Below are 18,381 nucleotides of genomic sequence, written 5' to 3' on the forward strand. Positions count from 1 at the left end.
ACTGCTTGTTCTGTGCATGATTTCCTGCAAGACAGGAATGTCAGTGTTCTGCCATGGCCAGCGAAGAGACCGGATCTCAATCCCATTGAGCACGTCTGGGACCTGTTGGATCAGAGGGTGAGGGCTAAGGCCATTGCCCCCAGAAATGTCCGGGAACTTGCAAGTGCCTTGATGGAAGAGTGGGGTAACATCTCACAGCAACATCCCCCCCCCCCCTTTGTTCAGGGACACATTATTCAATTTCTGTTAGTCACATGTCTGTGAAACTTGTTCAGTTTATGTCTTAGTTGTTGAATATTTTTATGTTCATACAAATATTTACACATATTAAGTTTGCTGAAAATAAAAGCAGTTGAAAGTGAGAGGACGTTTCTTTTTTTGGTGAGTTTAGTTAATGTAAAAAGCACAATTTTCACCTTGGATTTGCAAATTGGACTTGCTGTTATTTTTTTCTATTTTCTTATTGTAACACAATAAGACAAAAGGCCTCCCTGGGGTAGAGAGAGTGAGAAAATCTGAAAAGGTTTACAGAGCTCGGCAACCACTGATCTATAGTAGGCTGTAAAATATAAATATTTACTGTATAACATTTAAATAATTAATTATCTAATTTGTTTCTCTCTTAACAATACAGTACATACATCTTTCAGTTCTTGCCATTTTGTGTATTCAGTCGAAGCCAAGCCAAAATGAATTGTTGTTGTAAATAACATTATGCTACAAATGCTGTCGATTGCGCTTAACTTGTATTGAACCCAGAATATTCCTTTAATGGCCAAACAAAAAACACATTCTTGCAATAAATTAATTGCAATATTTACAATGTTGCTACAATTTATATCAGCAGCACAATCATTGCGAATATAGTGAATATTCAGTATATCGCCAAAACCTAGTCTGAGTTCTAAATTTATAGTAGCTAAGTATATCTTCGCTCAATATCATTCTGCTTAGTTGATGGATTATGTTATCTAAAAAGAAGTATCACTCATATCTAACATTAGCCATATGCGAGAGCTCTGATGCCCATGGAGAGTGTACCAGGAGCGCTTCCAAATCCTGGAACTCTTACCTAGGAAATGAAGCCCCCTGAAACATTAATAAGCCAATTTAATACTTCTGTCCTTCTGTCCCAGTGGGCAAACACAGATATGGCACAGATGAAAGCCGTATGTAATGACACTTTGGGTTATTCTTGGGAGCCCCGAACACCTCGGCGAGACACCATGGAGACCATATCCTGCCCAGAGAAGGGGGGGTATTTAGAGTGGAGATACATCACATGGTCTTACCAAGTCTTGTCGGAAGTATGTCATGTGGAGATTTCGCATGGTAGGTCCTACCTGAGGGAGGAGCAGTTTCTACAAGCATGGTGACCGGGGGCAGAGGGGCCTCTGCCCAAGGAAGATGCAGTTTACTGACAGGGAAACAATTTAGCGGAAGATATATCACAGTCACCTATGGGGAACCAGCGCATGTGGAGCACCTACCCCAGTACAGGGCTAAGGAGGAAAATTATCCAGGGATCACCACTTTGTGAACACTACTGGGAGTCAACAGCACATGTCTTCACCTCAAAGGAGGGAAAGGCGCTATGCGCAAGCGGTGCACCCGGCCAGCTGTCCCGGAACTTACCTGTTCATACCTGACAAAACACGGGACGAAACCGGCTCAACCCGGAGATTGTAGAACCTTGCAAAGGTGTTGGGTGTTGCCCAGCCTGCAGTTCAGCAGATGTCTGCTAGAGAGGCGCCATTGGTCAGGGCCCAGGAGGCCGCCACACTCCTGGTAGAATGGGCTCGTAGCCCTGCAGGGGGCGCACGTGCTGATCGTGATATGCCATCACGATGGCATCAATGACCCAATGGGAGATCCTGTTTGGAGACAGCGCTTCCTTTCCACTGTCCGCCAAAGCAGACAAAGAGCTGCTCAGAGTTTCTAAAGCTCTGCGTGTGATCCAAATAGATGCGTAAAGCGCACACCAGACACAGCAACGCCAAGGCTGGGTCTGCCTCCTCCTGGGGCAGCGCTTTCAGGTTCACCACCTGATCCCTAAATGGGGTCGTGAGAACCTTGGGCACATAGTCCGGTCGGGGTCTCAGGATCATGTGAGAGTAGTCCAGACCAAACTCCAGGAACGTTTCGCTGACAGAGAATGCCTACAGGTCCCCTACCCTCTTGATGGAAGTGAGCACAGTCAAGAAGGCAGTCTTCAGAGAGAGTGCCTTTAGCTCAGCTGACTCCAATGGCTTGAAGGGAGCTCCCCGTAGTCCCCGAAGGACTACAAAGAGATCCCATGAAGGAATGAGGCACGGTCTGGGGGGGGAGGGGTTCAACCTCCTAGCGCCTCTCAGGAACCTGATGATCAAGTCATGCTTCACCAAATACTTACCATCCACTGCATCATGATGTGCCGAAATGGCAGCTATATACACCTTCAAGGTGGAGGGGGACAGCCGCCCCTCCAACCTCTCCTGCAGGAAGGAAAGCACCGACTGCACATCTCTGGGGGTCTTCGCATTGGGAAGAACACTACTTAGCGAACAGATGCCACTTCAAGGCATATAGGCGCCTCGTAGAGGGAGCCTTAGCCTGAGTGATTGTGTCTACCACTGCGGGTGGTAGGCCACTTAGATCTTCAGTGTCCTGTCCAGAGGCCAGACATGGAGGTTCCAGAGGTCTGGTCATGGGTGCCAGATGGTGCCCTGTCCCTGAGAAAGAAGGTCCTTCAGTAGGGAAATTCGCCGGGGGGGGGGTCTGTCACGAGGAGCGTGAGGTCCGAGAACCACGTCTGGGTGGGCCAGTAGGGTGCTACCGGGATGACCTGCTCCTCATCCTCCCTGACCTTGCACTGGGTCTGTGCAAGTAGGCTCACTGGGGGAAACGCAGTCCTGTGTAGTCCTGGGGGCCAGCTGTGTGCTAGCGCGTCTATACCGAGGGGTGCCTCGGTCAGGGTGTAGCCACCACTGAGGATGCCATATGCCCCAGGAGCCTATGAAAGAGTTTCAGTGGAACCGCTGTCTTCCACCTGAACACCTTCAGACAGTTCAGCACCGACTGTGCATGCTTGTTCGTGAGGCGCGCCATCATCGAGACTGAGTCCAACTCCAAGCCGAGAAAAGAGATGCTCTGAACCGGGGAGAGCTTGCTCTTTTCCCAGTTGACCCGAAGCCCCTGTCGGCTGAGGTGCCTGAGCACCAGGTCCCTGTGTGCGCATAGTAACTCTTGAGAGTGAGCTAGGATCAGCCAGTCATCGAGGTAGTTGAGTATGCGAATGCCCACTTCCCTTAGAGGGGCAAGGGCTGCCTCTGCGACCTTTGTGAAGACATGAGGGGACAAGGACAGGCTGAAGGGGAGGACCTTGTACTGGTACACATGGCCCTCGAAATAAAACCGCAGGAAGGGTCTGTGTCAAGGTAAAACCGAGACGTGGAAGTACGCGTCCTTCAGGTCTACTGCCACGAACCAATCTTGATGCCGGACGCTCACTAGAATGCATTTTTGCGTCAGTATCTTGAACGGGAGTCTGTGCAAAGCTCGGTTCAGTACTCGCAGGTCCAAGATTGGCCGCAACCCACCGCCTTTCTTTGGTACGATGAAGTAGGGGCTTCCTTAGAAGGGTAGCGATTTCCGCGTGCAAGGTAGCGGCATTCTCGCCCTTCACCAAGGTGAAGCGGATGCCGCTGAACCTGGGCAGATGCCTGGCGAACTGAATCGCATAGCCGAGTCGGACGGTCCGGATCAGCCATCACGATGGGTTGGAAAGCGCAAGCCACGCGTCCAAGCTCCAGGCAAGGGGGACCAAGGGGACAATCTTGTCGGACGTACCGGCAGGTGGGGCATCGCGGCAGGGCGGAGCCTGAGGCGCCACTTCGAAGGGGCTTGAGCCCCGTGGCCGTGCTGAGTCGAGGGACATCGAAGCACTTACCTGGCTCCTGATACCCACCATAGGATCGGTCGGGGAGGAGGGAGGAAGTATATCGTCCTCCTCAGTCCATTGGAACCATCCCGGTGTGGGCATGCTTGTGCCACACCTGGGTGCGCAGGGACGGGGGGGCTGCCGCTGGAGCGCCAAACCTGCCGAAATGGAATGGTGGATGGTGGTCGTGATTACGGCCATGCGCACTGGATATGTGACCCAGGGAACAAGATAACCGCTCTTTTGTTGAACTTTTGTGTACCACAGCCTCTTGGACATGCGGCGAAATTACATGAAAATGAAACAAAAGATTCTCCTCCTGGCCCTCCACCGGGGGATTGGAGTGGTCTGTTCACCAGCTCCAGAGCAGCAGGTCTCCTCATCCCTGGGTCGCCCATCTCAGGGGCGCTTCGAAGCCTTTCTCGGGTTCTTGGCGGCCGGCCGTGAGACGGGTGGCTTCTGCTTCCTGCAGTGGGCTCCACGCCGGGGCCGGGCCACGGGGGCGGGCTGTGGCAGAGCAGGTGCTGTTGCTGCAGGAGGATGCCCTTGGCGACGAGCAGATGGGGTGCGGGGTCTTGAGCCGCGCCGGGGCAGGATATGTTGAATGGCCTCTGTCTGCTGCTTCACCGCCGAAAACTGCTGGGAAAAGTCCTCGATGGTGTCGCCGAACAGGCCAACCTGGGAGATGGGGGCGTCAAGGAACCATGCCTTATCAGCCTCTCTCATCTCAACCAGGTTGAGCCAAAGGTGGCGTTCCTGGACCACCAGGGTGGACATTGCCCGCCCGAGAGACCGTGCCGTGACCTTCGTCGACTGGAGAGTGAGGTTGGTCACTGAGTACAGTTCCTGCATCAATCCTGGGTCGGAACTACCCTTGTGCAGTTCTTTCAGTGCCTTGGCTTGGTGTACCTGCAGGAGAGCCATGGCATGCATGGGGGGCAGAGGTGGCTTGTACAGTGACGCCATAGGCCTTAGCCATCAGAGACGACGTGAACCTACAGGCCCTACAGGCCCTGGATTTGTTTCTGCCAAAGCGCCCAGGGGAGAAGCCGCTGAAATGCAGAGGAGGTGAATGAAAATCGCGGAGAATTCAGCTCAATGAATAGAACCGCTCGGCTCCAAAGAGAAAATCTGAATGAGTGGTTGCATACCAGCTCCTTTTATACCCATATGTCCGGGGGAGTGGCATGCAAATTCCACTCGCCAATTCCCACTGGCCTTTTTTCAAAAAGCAGAGGTGTTCGGGGCTCCCAAGAGTGACCCATAGTGTCACTACATCGACACAACGTCGAGTGAGTGACAGATAGGGAACATCTGTTCACCGTTTATTTCATTACACTGTTTCCATGCAAGAGGACCTGCTCCAGCCTAACTGCAACTTTACAACTAGATATTATCGGCCAATATTAGCCTTTCACCGATATATTGGTATTGGTGTATATTTTACCGATATGTGCCAATGTGAAAACTTTTTTCAGATCATATAATGCAGTAAACAATGCTTTAGAATTGGTGTCGTCCAGTAGTTTGTCCAGCAGACTCCATTGTTTACAGAGCTGAACTGACGGTGGCTCTGCAGACAGGGTGGAGTTCAGCAGTGTCATCACGGTAAGTTGTTATCTAGTTTGTTAAATACATACTGGAAACTTAATAAACAATGACCCCATCATTTCCCCTTTTCAATATAACTAATATAACGTTAACCTTGTCTCTGACAAACGTCACTCATGTCTCTTTGCTGTTAGCCAGCTATAGTTTGTCAGTGCAGTCAGTAATGTTGCAGATTGAAAGGTAAACATCAGAGCATCTTTTTGCAGCTCAGCAGACAATGGTGCGGTAGTGAATTGTGTCTGTTGAGTGTTGATATCACGCTATGTTATTACCTAGTTGGTGAGACACAATACTGGAAATTAAAATAAACAACGTCTGTCTTTTACTCTCCGTGACAACAAGCTTATAGCTAACTAGCTAATCACATAGCTACTTTCATTGTTGTCAGCTGATTGGAAGCTAATGAGTAAACATGTATTCACCAAACTGTTTTGATTAGGATTCACAGTTTGGTACCCCCTTCAACCGAACAATTCCAGTCGTGTCATTTATAAAATGTAATATTTAAAAGTCTAGTTTTCCACCGTTGAAAGTTTCCCCTGAACTTGTATAGTAGAATACAATGTAACACAGCTGCCGCTGTTTATCTTGACTCGGCAGTATTAATATAGTCAGCATTTGACTGATACTAAATAGTAATACTGATGTTTATTTAGCTATTTATTTTATTTATATTTATTCTTTATTTTAATGGTCAGCATTTGACTGATACTAAACAGTACTGATTTTATTTAACTATTTGTTTTATTTTTATTTATTCTTTATTTTAATGGTCAGCATTTGACTGATACTAAACATACAGTACTGATGTTTATTTAGCTATTTATTTTATTTTATTTACTCTTTATTTTAATGGTAAGCATTTGACTGATACTAAACATGCAGTACTGATGTTTATTTAGCTATTTATTATATTTTTATTTATTCCTTATTTAAATGGTCAGCAATTGACTTATACTAAACACACAGTACTGATGTTTATTAAGCTATTTATTGTATTTTTATTTATTCTTTATTTTCTCAGTGTTCATTTCTAGAATTTGTTGACAATGTATTATAATAATAATGTCAAATATTCTTTGATAAAAAGATTTGTTTAAGAAAGCATCCTTCTGAGTACCTTTGCATAGTCATATCGGTGAAAAATTGGTGAAGAATCCACATAGAAAAGGTCTGTTTTCATTCCAGCTCAAAAATGTAATATATCGGCCACCATATCGGTAATCAGTGAATTTTCACTCTCTAAAATCGGTATCGGTCTCAAAAATCCCATATCGGTTGGGCTCTATTTACAACCTCTGTTTCCCTAAAATATCTTGGTTTATTGCACCCAGCCTCAATCTGTCCAAGATGCACTGATTTTGGAAGATTAGCTAGACATACAGAGGTTAATCAGCAGGGCACACCGTTGTGAAAGGCTGTGTCCAATAATAAATGTCAGCTAACTCCTGGTGTGATAATGATGAAAATCCAGGGAAAGATACCAGAATATCTTCTAAAAAGGATTAATCAAAACAGATTAAGTTCTGGATAATCTAGTCTAAAAGATCCTAAACAGCATGGATGTTTAATCTGCTCAATTCCCTCAATCTGTGGCCCAAACACCAGAGTGTGTGGGAATGTTATAATATGTTACGACCTTTCTTCTGAAAACCAATTTTGAACATTGATCCAGGCTAATTAAAGGAATAGTTGACACAAAAATGAAAATTCAGTCATTATAAACCCACTCTAATATTGCCTCCAAAACCGTATGACTTTCTGTTTTCCGTAGAATAGAAAAGGAACCTCATTTGTTCTTACATTTTGGTCTGTTCATCACACAAAGTGGTCATATGGCTTCAGAAGACTTGGAATAGAATGCATGAGTCACACTGACTAATTTTACTGTGGTTTGCTGTTTTTGTGTGTATTTATTTATTTACATTTTTCCTGTTCATCACACAAAGTGCCCATATGACTTCAAAAGACTTGGAATATTGTCCATAAATCTTACTGACGCGTTTACTGTGGTGTGTTTTTTGTCCTTTTTGGAGCTCGACAGCCCAGAGTCACTTTTCACTTTCATTATATGGCAACAATATGTATAAATAACCTTTTACATTTTCCTGTTCATTACACAAAGTGACCTTATGTCTTCAGAAAATTTGGAACATAGCGCAGTTTTACAGACACTGCTACACTGGTTTTATGGTGTTTTATAATCCTTTTGGAGACTGAAAACACAGAGTCACTATTCACTTTCATTATATGGCATTAAGAAGACTTTTACCTTTTGTGTTCCATGGAAGAGAGAAAGTCATACAGGTTTGGAGTGACATAAGGGTGAATGAATTATGACAAAATGTTCATTTTTGGATGAGTCTTGGACATGATCCTATAGTAAAAACATTTCAAGGTTTTATTGAACTTAACCGGTTGGTTCACGGTTCAGTGGAAACAGCAGTTCTTCTCTCTACATTTCTGGACAGGAATAATCAAACTGGAAGGGGAATGAGCATGTCCTTGGTGTGGCAGTGAGGTGTCTTCATTTCTACACCATTACTCTAAAATCTCATTGCCACAGAGCAGTCCGATGACCCATTTCATATCGATTTCTCAGGTGCAGTGACAAGTGAGAGATAACCTGGACAGGTTGTCCTTGGGCCCCAGAAACTTGGGCTCAAGGAGGCTCATCACCAAGGAGTTGCCTGTGATTCAGCTGGGCCAGCTGATGTATAGTTCCTGTCAGTAGCTGGAAAATCAATCAGTTTACTGATGAGATGTGACAGGAAGACAGCCCATATTTGTGTTGGGGACTGGGCCCATGTCACACACAGTTAAACTGATTTAACATTGATTGACGCAAAGGACATTGGACATGTGGGTAGAGCTGTCCAGAAAAGGGACCATTTGTGGGGAATCTGGATATTTGGGAATATAGTTTGCACAGTAATTATAGGGATTTAAAAATCACACTGCCATTCTAGATGCATGTTTTGTCTTTTCTGTCCCATAAGAACCCTAATTTTATTCCAAACACGTATGACTTTCTTTCTACTGTGGAACTCAAAAGGAGAATGTTTGGCAGAATGCCATAGTCACCATTCACATCCATTGTATGCAAGAAAAAAAAAAAAAAAAAAAAAAAAGGTGTAATGAAAGTGATTGGTGACTGAGGCTAACATTCTGTCTAACATCTCATGTTGTGTTCCATGTAAGAAAGAATGCCATATGAGTTTGGAATGCATGAGGGTGAGTAAATGATGACAGACTTTTTTTCTTCTTCTTTTTATTTGGTGAACTATCCCTTTAAATGGAAAACAAAAGGAGATTTTTGCTGACATCTGCTTCTCAGATTTTTCTCCTGAGACTCCAGTAACCTCACATGTGTCTCCTCTAGATTTTAAGACAATGATCACAACAATGTCTCAAACTGTGCTCAGATTTACCAACAAACCAAAGCACTCAAACGTCAGAGATTTCAATACGATATAAACATTTCTCTTCAAATTCTCCCAAGAACAAATTATCTAAGCCTGGGGTTTTCAAATGTACTGTTTTTTTATTTTTAATTTATTATTATTATTATTTTGTTTTTTTTACACGATTACTGTTTCATAATCATGAATTTAATAATGATTATTATTTTATTCTATGAAATATTTAACTAAAATATTGCAAGATAATCTTTTAATTAGACTCATTTCATTTTGGATTTGGTACAATCTCAATTATTTGATTCTGCAAACAACATGTTTAATTTATATTATCTTGAGTATTATTTTTCTCACAGTAAAATGGGTCTTATTAATAATAAGACTTAGGGTTACACCATAAGGCCTGAACAAAAATGTGCCCTTTTCATAAAATTGTCTTATATATATATATATATTTTTTTTTTTTTTACTTCAAAAACATTAATAAGGGTTTAGATTTTTTCAAAACAAAATTGTTTCAATGCTTTCTTTTAACAAAACAATAATAAAACGTTCACTTTTTTACTATCTCTGGACGGTTACACCACATGACATTTTTTTACAAAAAAATATCAAAATGACTTTGAACTAAGTAATTGAAAACATGTTTATCTTAAGGCGTTTTTCCACACAAATGTGGAATTAGTACCTGAACTAAAATAAGTTCATTGTGGAACTATACCTGTTCCCATTCAGTTCCAAGCAGGGTCGTCATTAGGGTGGGGTAACCGGTGAGGTCACACCAGGCACTGCAACGATCGCTACCAAGGCCCAGAGAGCTATGAAGAAGCAGTCTCTGAGCAATAAAACTTTCCTTTGAGTTATGAGAATAGAAGTTAAATCCTATACAATTTTGAGGACCCTTAGTTACTTATTCATCCACTCACTGCAGACCAAACAAGACTCTTTCTCACCAGCATCCACTAGTGTGACTCATGGACATGTCATTCAATTCCAATTACTCAGTTCTTCAGACTCACAGCAGAGGCACTCACCCACCTGAGTCTCATAAAGAGGATGAAGGCGACCAGCAGGGCTCCCAGAGAAATACAGTGTCCCAAGTAGTTTATGATGACTGCAATGTGGTAATGCAGCTTGCCCTTTTTCTGAAAGATCATAAGAGAGACACACAGAAACCCATTAGGAAGATGAGAGACCGAAGATCAGTAGATATCTGACATCTAAATCTCAACATGAAATAACTCCTAAAAGCCTTTTGGGGCATTAAAGAGAGAGACCATATACTGAAAAAAAAAAAAAAAAAAAAAAAAAAATGGAATTCAAGTTTTTTTTCCATCATAATTTGGAAAAAATATAAACAAATGTATAATATAAATAGTAATAATAATAATAATAATTTGTGAGGCATCAAATGGAATTGCAAAATAACAACAGTTTTCAGACAGGTTTCCCGAACACTTCTCCTGTACATTATTGGCAGGTCAAACAGATAGCCCCGTCTCAAACGAATGACATCGGATGAGCCAATGTTGCTGTGCTGTTGGGGTGCTCAAACAAATAGAGCAATGTTTTGACAGTGCCACAAAAAATCAACATACAAACTACCTACAGTACCTACACTGTCTTATGTTTATAAAGCTAGATTTTAAAACAATAGATATATCAACCTTAGCTATTAAGATATAATGTAATTATAGTTAAAGGTGCTGTAAGAGATTTTAGCCGTTCTGAAATTTTCTACACCCGCACTTCAAAGATACCAAATGAGCTTTATTGAGACCGACACTGAGCAGAAGCAGTTGTCAAAACAAGAGCAGCAAAATAGCACCCTCAACTGACAACTGTTATGAACAACATGGCATAAAAATGTCAATAAGCCTCAAAAATTAACTGCAACTACAATACTATGGGTATGTGCAAAATGACAGAAAAAAATTGACGGGCAGAAAGTGTCAGAGACCAAGGCCCACAGACACATTTTTGTTTGCTGTCTGCATAGTGTAATGCTGTCTCAAAGACCGGTAAGATATCGCAAGAAAATTATTTCAGTGATATCTTTCAGGGAGAAGGAACATTTTCTGCATTTCATACAATATTTCCTAAGAAAGAGAAATACATTCTCCACACTTATTGCCATAAGGATTGCACAGGATGGAAGATGAAAATGACAGATTGTTTTTTGGAGAAATCTCTGACAGGTCAAGACCACTGAAAAATACATTCTGTGATTTAATTTGGCAGGTATTGAACTAAACCTTAGCATTGACAGTCTTCCACGCATGATCAATTTACTTGTTTAAATTAATAACACAAAGATGTTCTGATGTAGCGTCATATTTTGCATTTAAAAATCATTGCATCTGAATTGTCATATTAAGCTAGAAATTGCCCTCCCACGAGGCCCTCCACACACTACTGATTGGATTGGCTACCTTTAAAATCCTCTATATAATCTGTCAAATTTCTGAATCATTACTTTTAGGGGGGCTGGTTTAGATTTATATCCTCAGAGTGGGCATTTGTGATAAAATAAACAATAAAAACTACATTACAATTCCACAGCAGCCAACACGCAGACTGACGGGAAACCCAATAAAATTCTAAAAAAAAACTTTGTCTTATCTGTAATCTACTGTATAGCCATGTACATAAGGATCACTTTACAATGCTCTGTCTGACACCAATGTAGATACTAGCCACACACTGCTAACCAGCAACTGTTTCCAAATGTTATTAATATTTTGAGTGGGGCAGATGTTAGGGTTTCCACTATCAAGATGATTGCCAACTTGACATAATTTCTTTAATGGAATTATTAGATTTGGCACTAACAAATGGTCTTGCTTAAAGCATAACAGCTCATTTAAGGTATTGGGTAGTTGATATGAAATATTTCTGGTTAATATAAAATTTTATATATATATATATATATATATATATATATATATACCGATCAGCCACAACATTAAAATCACCTGCCTAATATTGTGTAGGTCCCCCTCGTGCTGCCAAAACAGCGCCAACCCTCATCTCAGAATAGCATTCTGAGATGCTATTCTCAGCACAATTGTACAGAGCTGTTATCTGAGTTACCAAAGAATTTGTCAGTTCAAACCTGTCTGGCCATTCTATGTTAACCTCTCTCATCAACAAGGCATTTCCATCTGCAGAACTGCCACTCAGTGGATGTTTTTTTTTTGGTTTTTTTTGGCACCATTCTGAGTAAATTCTAGAGACTGTTGTGTTTGAAATCCCAGGAGATCAGCAGTTACAGAAATACTCAAACCAGCCCGTCTTCCATGCGATTATCTAATCAGCCAATCGTCTGGCAGCAGTGCAGTGCATAAAATCACGCAGATACGGGTCAGGAGCTTCAGTTAATGTTCACATCAACCATCAGAATGGGGAAAAAATGTGATCTCAATGATTTGGACTGTGGCATGATTGTTGGTGCCAGATGAGCTGGTATGAGTATTTCTGTAATTGCTGATCTCCTGGGATTTTCACAAACAACAGTCTCTAGAATTTACTCCGAATTGTGCCAAAAACAAAAAAACATCCAGTGAGTGGCAGTTCTGAGGACAGAAACGCCTTGTTGATGAGAGACGTCAACAGAGAATGGCCAGAATGGTTCGAACTGACAAAGTCTACGGTAACTCAGATAACAGCTCTGTACAATTGTGGTGAGAAGAATAGCATCTCAGAATGCCATTCTGAGATGCGAGTTGGCACTGTTTTGGCAGCACGAGGGGGACCTACACAATATTAGGCAGTTGGTTTTAATGTTGTGGCTGATCGGTGTATATACACTGATCAGCCACAACATTAAAACCACTGACAGGTGAAATGAATAATATCTCGTTACAATGGCACCTGTCAAGGGGGTGGGATATATTAGCAGAGGTGGGCAGTAACGTGCTACATTAACTCTGTTACATTTACTTGAGTAACTTTTTGGAAAAAATTTACTTATATGAGTATATTTTATGGTGGGTACTTTTCACTCTTTAGTAAATATCTGATGAAAAAAAAATTACATTTACTTCGTTACAATGGGTAGCGTTCCTGTCATTACATTACTGGTTTTAATTTAATAAGTGTTAATAAATGTGTAATTTATTGAGATTTTTGAATGGGACTCTTACGACAGCGGAACTTCACAGCTGCACGCTGTCAGTCAAGTCGCGTTCAACACTACAGCAGCAAGCATGCAAAACAAACATTCCTTCACTCCACACAATGCCTTCATTTTACAACAAGACGATGATATATTTCATGATTAAAATTGCAGCTCCAACCTAAGAAAACACGGTGAGGAAAGTTTTAAAGATGGTGATAATGTGGGCTTGTCTGTGTCATGGTGATGCTCATTCATTTTCAGCGTGAATCTGTAACTATGGGCTCTTATGACCTCAGTTTACATTTTTATATCAGCACCAGAACGTGTCAATGCCTACTGTAAAAATCCTTGTAAACATCTGCGTTAAGTGCAAATGTTTTGCGCTGCCTATCACGATTGTGAGCATTTCTGCAAGTGCAAGGTTGGCGCATGCACAATGTTTGGGAGGCTTTGTCTTATGGACAACAAGCTTCCAAACACAGAGATAAGGTGGAGTTTTCCCTTAGCTTATAGAACTAATTATCTAAATTCTTTCGACATTGACAATGCTGCAACTACACTGAACTAAATTCACGCAGGATGTAAAAATCTCTGAAATAATGACTGAAGGCATGAATAAAGCATGATCTTGCTTCATTGTACAATTAAACTTTATATATAATTTGGGACTGTGTGACATTGTTCACGTTTTTCAGCATAACAATTACTAGAAAAAGGTTTCCACACTTCTCTTCTAAATGACAGATTTGTCCAAATCTGACAAGCATCCTTAAAGTGATAGTTCAGCCTTTAATTAATATTATATCATAATTTCCCTGCCCTCATGTTCTTCAAACCCCGTGAAACTTTCTGTATTCTGTGGAACCCAAAAGATGTTAGACAGAGTGTTAGAGACTGACAGTCTCAGTCACCATTCACTTTAAAAATATGGAGGAAAAAAACATGCAGTGAAAGTAAATGATGATTAAGGCTAGCATTCTGTCTACCATCTCCTTAAAGCACTAATTAAAATTGAAAATTCTCACATCATTTACTCACCCTCATGCCATTCCAGATGTGTATGTTTTTTTTTTTTTTCTTCTTCTGCTGAACACAAATATTTTTAGAAGAATATTTCAGCTCTGTTGGTTCATAGAATGCAAGTGAATGGTGAATTAAACTTTGACGCTCAGAAAGCACATATAGGTAGCATTAAAGGAATTCAAATGACACTGGTTCAATCTGTCTTCAGAAGGGATCTGATAAGTGTGGGTGAGAAACAGATCAATATTTAAATCCTTTTTTACTAATAAATCTCCATTTTCACATTCTTCTTGTGTTTTTAGTGAATCAGTTATTTGTGAATATCGCCACCTACTGGGAAGGGAGGAGAATTAATTGTAAAAAAAAAAATAAAAAAATAAAAAAGGACTTTATATATTAAAAAGTTATAGATATTTATCTGTTTCTCACCCACACCTATCATATTGCTTCTAAAAATCACTGGAGTCATATGAATTACTTTTATGCTGCCTTTATTTGCTTTTTGGAGCTTCTAAGTTCTGGTCACCATTCACTTGCATTGTATGGATCAACAGAGCTGAAATATTCTTCTAAAACTCTTAATTTGTGTTCTGCAGAAGAAAGAAAGTCATACACATCAGAGATGGCACGAGAGTGAGAAAATGAGAGCATTTACATTTTTTGTTGAACTTTCCATTGATTCAAGTACATTGTAACCTAAAATGTTGATGATAAGCAAAAAGCTCATGGATATGTGTTTATATGGATATTTTGAACTAAACATGTATGTGGGGGATATACTGTATATATATATATATATATATATATATATATATATATGTATTCTACCGGTCAAAACCTTTGAAACACTTGACTGAAATGTTTCTCATGATCTTAAAAATCTTTTGATCTGAAGGCATATGCTTAAATGTTTGAAATGAGTTTTGTAGACAAAAATATAATTGTGCCACCATAATAATTTATTTCATTATAAAACTAAAATTAAAAAAAAGTTTTTGAATCCATGAAATTGATGACTTGGACCAAATAATAAAGAAAAGCAGCCAATAAGTGTCCAACATAGATGGGAACTCCTTCAGTACTGTTTAAAAATCATCCCAGGGTGATACCTCAATAAGTTGGTTGAGAAAATGTCAAGAGTATATGTCTGCAAATTCTAGGCAAAGGGTGACTAATTTAAACAAAATTCAAAATAAATCAAAACCGTGTTATATTTTAGCATCTTCAGTCACAACATAATTCCCATAGTTCCATTTATGTTGTTCCATAGTTTTGATGACTTTACTATTATTCTAAAATGTGAAAAAAAAAAAAAAGAAAAAAAAAAAAAAGAAGTTATAATAAAGAACGAGTAAGTGTTTCAAAACTTTTGACCGGTAGTGTATGTATATACATTCAGTTGTGCTCAAAAGTTTGCATACCCTTGGAGAATTGGTAATATATGTACCATTTTTAAAGAAAACATGAGTGAGCAGGCAAAACACATTTCTTTTATTTCTTATGGGATTCATATTCAGCTGTAGGTTATAACAGAATGGCACAATCATAAAACAAAACATGGCAACAAAGAAAAAAAAATGAAATGACCCCTGTTCAAAAGTCTGCATACCCTTAGTTCTTAATACTGTGTATTGCCCCCTTTAGCATCAATGACAGCGTGCAGTCTTTTGTAATAGTTGTCTATGAGGCCCCAAATTCTTGCAGGTGGTATAGCTGCCCATTCATCTTGGCAAAATGCCTCCAGGTCATGCAAAGTCTTTGATTGTCTTGCATGAACCGCACGTTTGAGATCTCCCCAGAGTGGCTCGAGGATATTAAGGTCAGGAGACTGTGATGGCCACTCCAGAACCTTCACCTTTTTCTGCTGTAACCACTGGAGGGTCAACTTAGCCTTGTGCTTAGGGTCATTGTCATGCTGGATAGTCCAAGAGCGTCCCATGCACAGCTTTCGTGCAGAAGAATGCAAATTGTCTGCCAGTATTTTCTGATAACATGCTGCATTCATCTTGCCATCAATTTTCACAAGATTCCCCATGCCTTTACAGCTCACGCCACCACCATGCTTCACAGTGGGGATGGTATCCTTTTCACTATAAGCCTTGTTGACACCTCTCCAAACATAGTGCTTATGGTTGTGACCATAAAGCTCTATTTTGGTCTCGTCACTCCAAATTACAGTGTGCCAGAAGCTGTGAGGCATGTCAAGGTGTTGTCGGGCATATTGTAACCGGCCTTTTTTGTGGCATTGGTGCAGTAAAGGCTTCTTTCTGGCAGCTCGACCATGCAGCTCACTTTTGTTCAAGTATCGTCGTATTATGCTCCTTGAAACAACCACACCGTCTTTTTTCAGAGCAGCCTATATTTCTCCTGAGGTTACCTGTGGGTATTTCTTTGTCTCCCGAACAATTCTTCTGGCAGTTGTGGCTGAAATCTTTCTTGGTCTACCTGACCTTGGCTTGGTATCAAGAGATCCCCAAATTTTCCACTTCTTAATAAGTGATTGAACAGTACTGACTGGCATTTTCAAGGCTTTGGATATCTTTATATATCCTTTTACATCTTTATAAAGTTCCATTACTTTATTACGCAGGTCTTTTGACAGTTCTTTTCTGCTCCCCATGGCTCAGTATCTAGCCTGCTCAGTGCATCCATGTGAGAGCTAACAAACTCATTGACTTTATACACAGACACTAATTGCAATTTAAAAAGCCACAGGTATGGGAAATTAACCTTTAATTGCCATTTAAACCTGTGTGTGTCACCTTGTGTGTCTGTAACAAGGCCAAACATTCAAGGGTATGTAAACTTTTGATCAGGGCCATTTGGGTGATTTCTGTTATCATTATGATTTAAAAATGAGCCAAACAACTACGTGATAATAAATGGCTTCATATGATCACTATCCTTAAATAAAAGATGATCAGTCATATTTTCAAAATCAATGCCAACATTTCACAATTTCTGCCAGGGTATGCAAACTTTTGAGCACAACTGTGTGTGTATATATATATATATATATATATATATACACACACAGTTATATATACATACGTTATATATACATACGTTATATACATACATATATATACATAGACCAAATTACACTTTTACATTCCAGGAAGCATATGTTGATCACGTAACACTTAGGTTAGTATGTGTATGTGTGTGTGAGCATAAACTGTACTGTAGGCATCATGGGTTTTTTCATCATGGGTTCAGCACCTTTCCTACTCTTGCCTCTTACTGTGTCCTCCTGGTGCAAAAATCTGTCACTGATGTCCTTCTGTTTTCACAGGACAGGCCTGTGAAGCAAACCCCCACTGGTCACTGCAGACCAAGTGGACCATAAAGACCAGAGGACCAGACTGGCCAAGCAGGGGGAGGGAAAGCAGTTATGGAATCCAGTGACTGCAAAGCTGACTGGGCTTGGATGAACAAGCCGGCTAGCACAATTTAACCCAGATGAAACCACTCACAAATCAATCAGAAATGGCAAGATTGGATGTTCTTGTTGCTTTAGGGATGAGGTAACTTTTCAGGATGGAATTTGGATATATTTTTTTATGTATATATGATTATAAACATAATAATAGCAGCCCCCATAAGAGACATTACAAATAAGGGATGAATGTGATTTTTAAAGATTGATCTCTGCTTTTCCAGATACCATATAGATGCCGCCAAGATGTCTGCCAAAGAGCTCATCATCTGGAAAGCATTGCGTTCAGTTTTTATGTTGAGTTTGAGTAAAAAAATAAATGAAAAATCTGAGTAATAATTTAATACAGTTTACTACTACTACAACTACCGGTACTATTAACATTTTGATACAATGCCATATTTTAATTGCTTATTTGATACCACCACCATAGAATATGTATTTACTAATTTATTGCTATGTAATAATATTTATTTTTATTACAATAGCATATTAATTGTAATGGTTAACTAATAGACCATTGAAAATCCCTTATCCATCAACCATAATACTGTAGCAAAGCATAATATTTGTCTATGTTCTCTGTTGTAATGCTCCTCATAGGCATAAACAACACGTATTGCACACATGCAAATGGCTTAAAATTTGATGTTGCATATTATAATTATATAATATATTCAGTATATATAATACTGTATATTAATTATAACAAATACAAGCAAAGCTGTCACTTTAGAGCCCTGGTTAACAATAAACAATACTTTTTCATATACAAATACATTTCTAAAATGAAAAGTTTTTTTACTAATATTAACAGTAAATACAATATGAGCTAACATGAGCTAACAAT

General features: G+C 40.3%; 1 protein-coding gene across 2 annotated transcripts in view; it reads right to left on the minus strand.

Annotated features, from left to right (window-relative positions):
* Positions 1–18,381, minus strand: part of LOC127451584 (corticotropin-releasing factor receptor 1) — a 245,812-nt gene that overhangs the window by 83,394 nt on the left and 144,037 nt on the right. For both annotated transcript variants that reach the window (XM_051716370.1, XM_051716369.1), the window contains exon 7: positions 9,988–10,094. In XM_051716370.1, the coding sequence (XP_051572330.1) occupies positions 9,988–10,094 (107 nt within the window). The remainder of the gene's footprint in view (positions 1–9,987; positions 10,095–18,381) is intronic.

Source organism: Myxocyprinus asiaticus, chromosome 14, assembly GCF_019703515.2.
Source record: "Myxocyprinus asiaticus isolate MX2 ecotype Aquarium Trade chromosome 14, UBuf_Myxa_2, whole genome shotgun sequence".
In the NCBI taxonomy this organism is placed as follows: Eukaryota; Metazoa; Chordata; class Actinopteri; order Cypriniformes; family Catostomidae; genus Myxocyprinus; species Myxocyprinus asiaticus.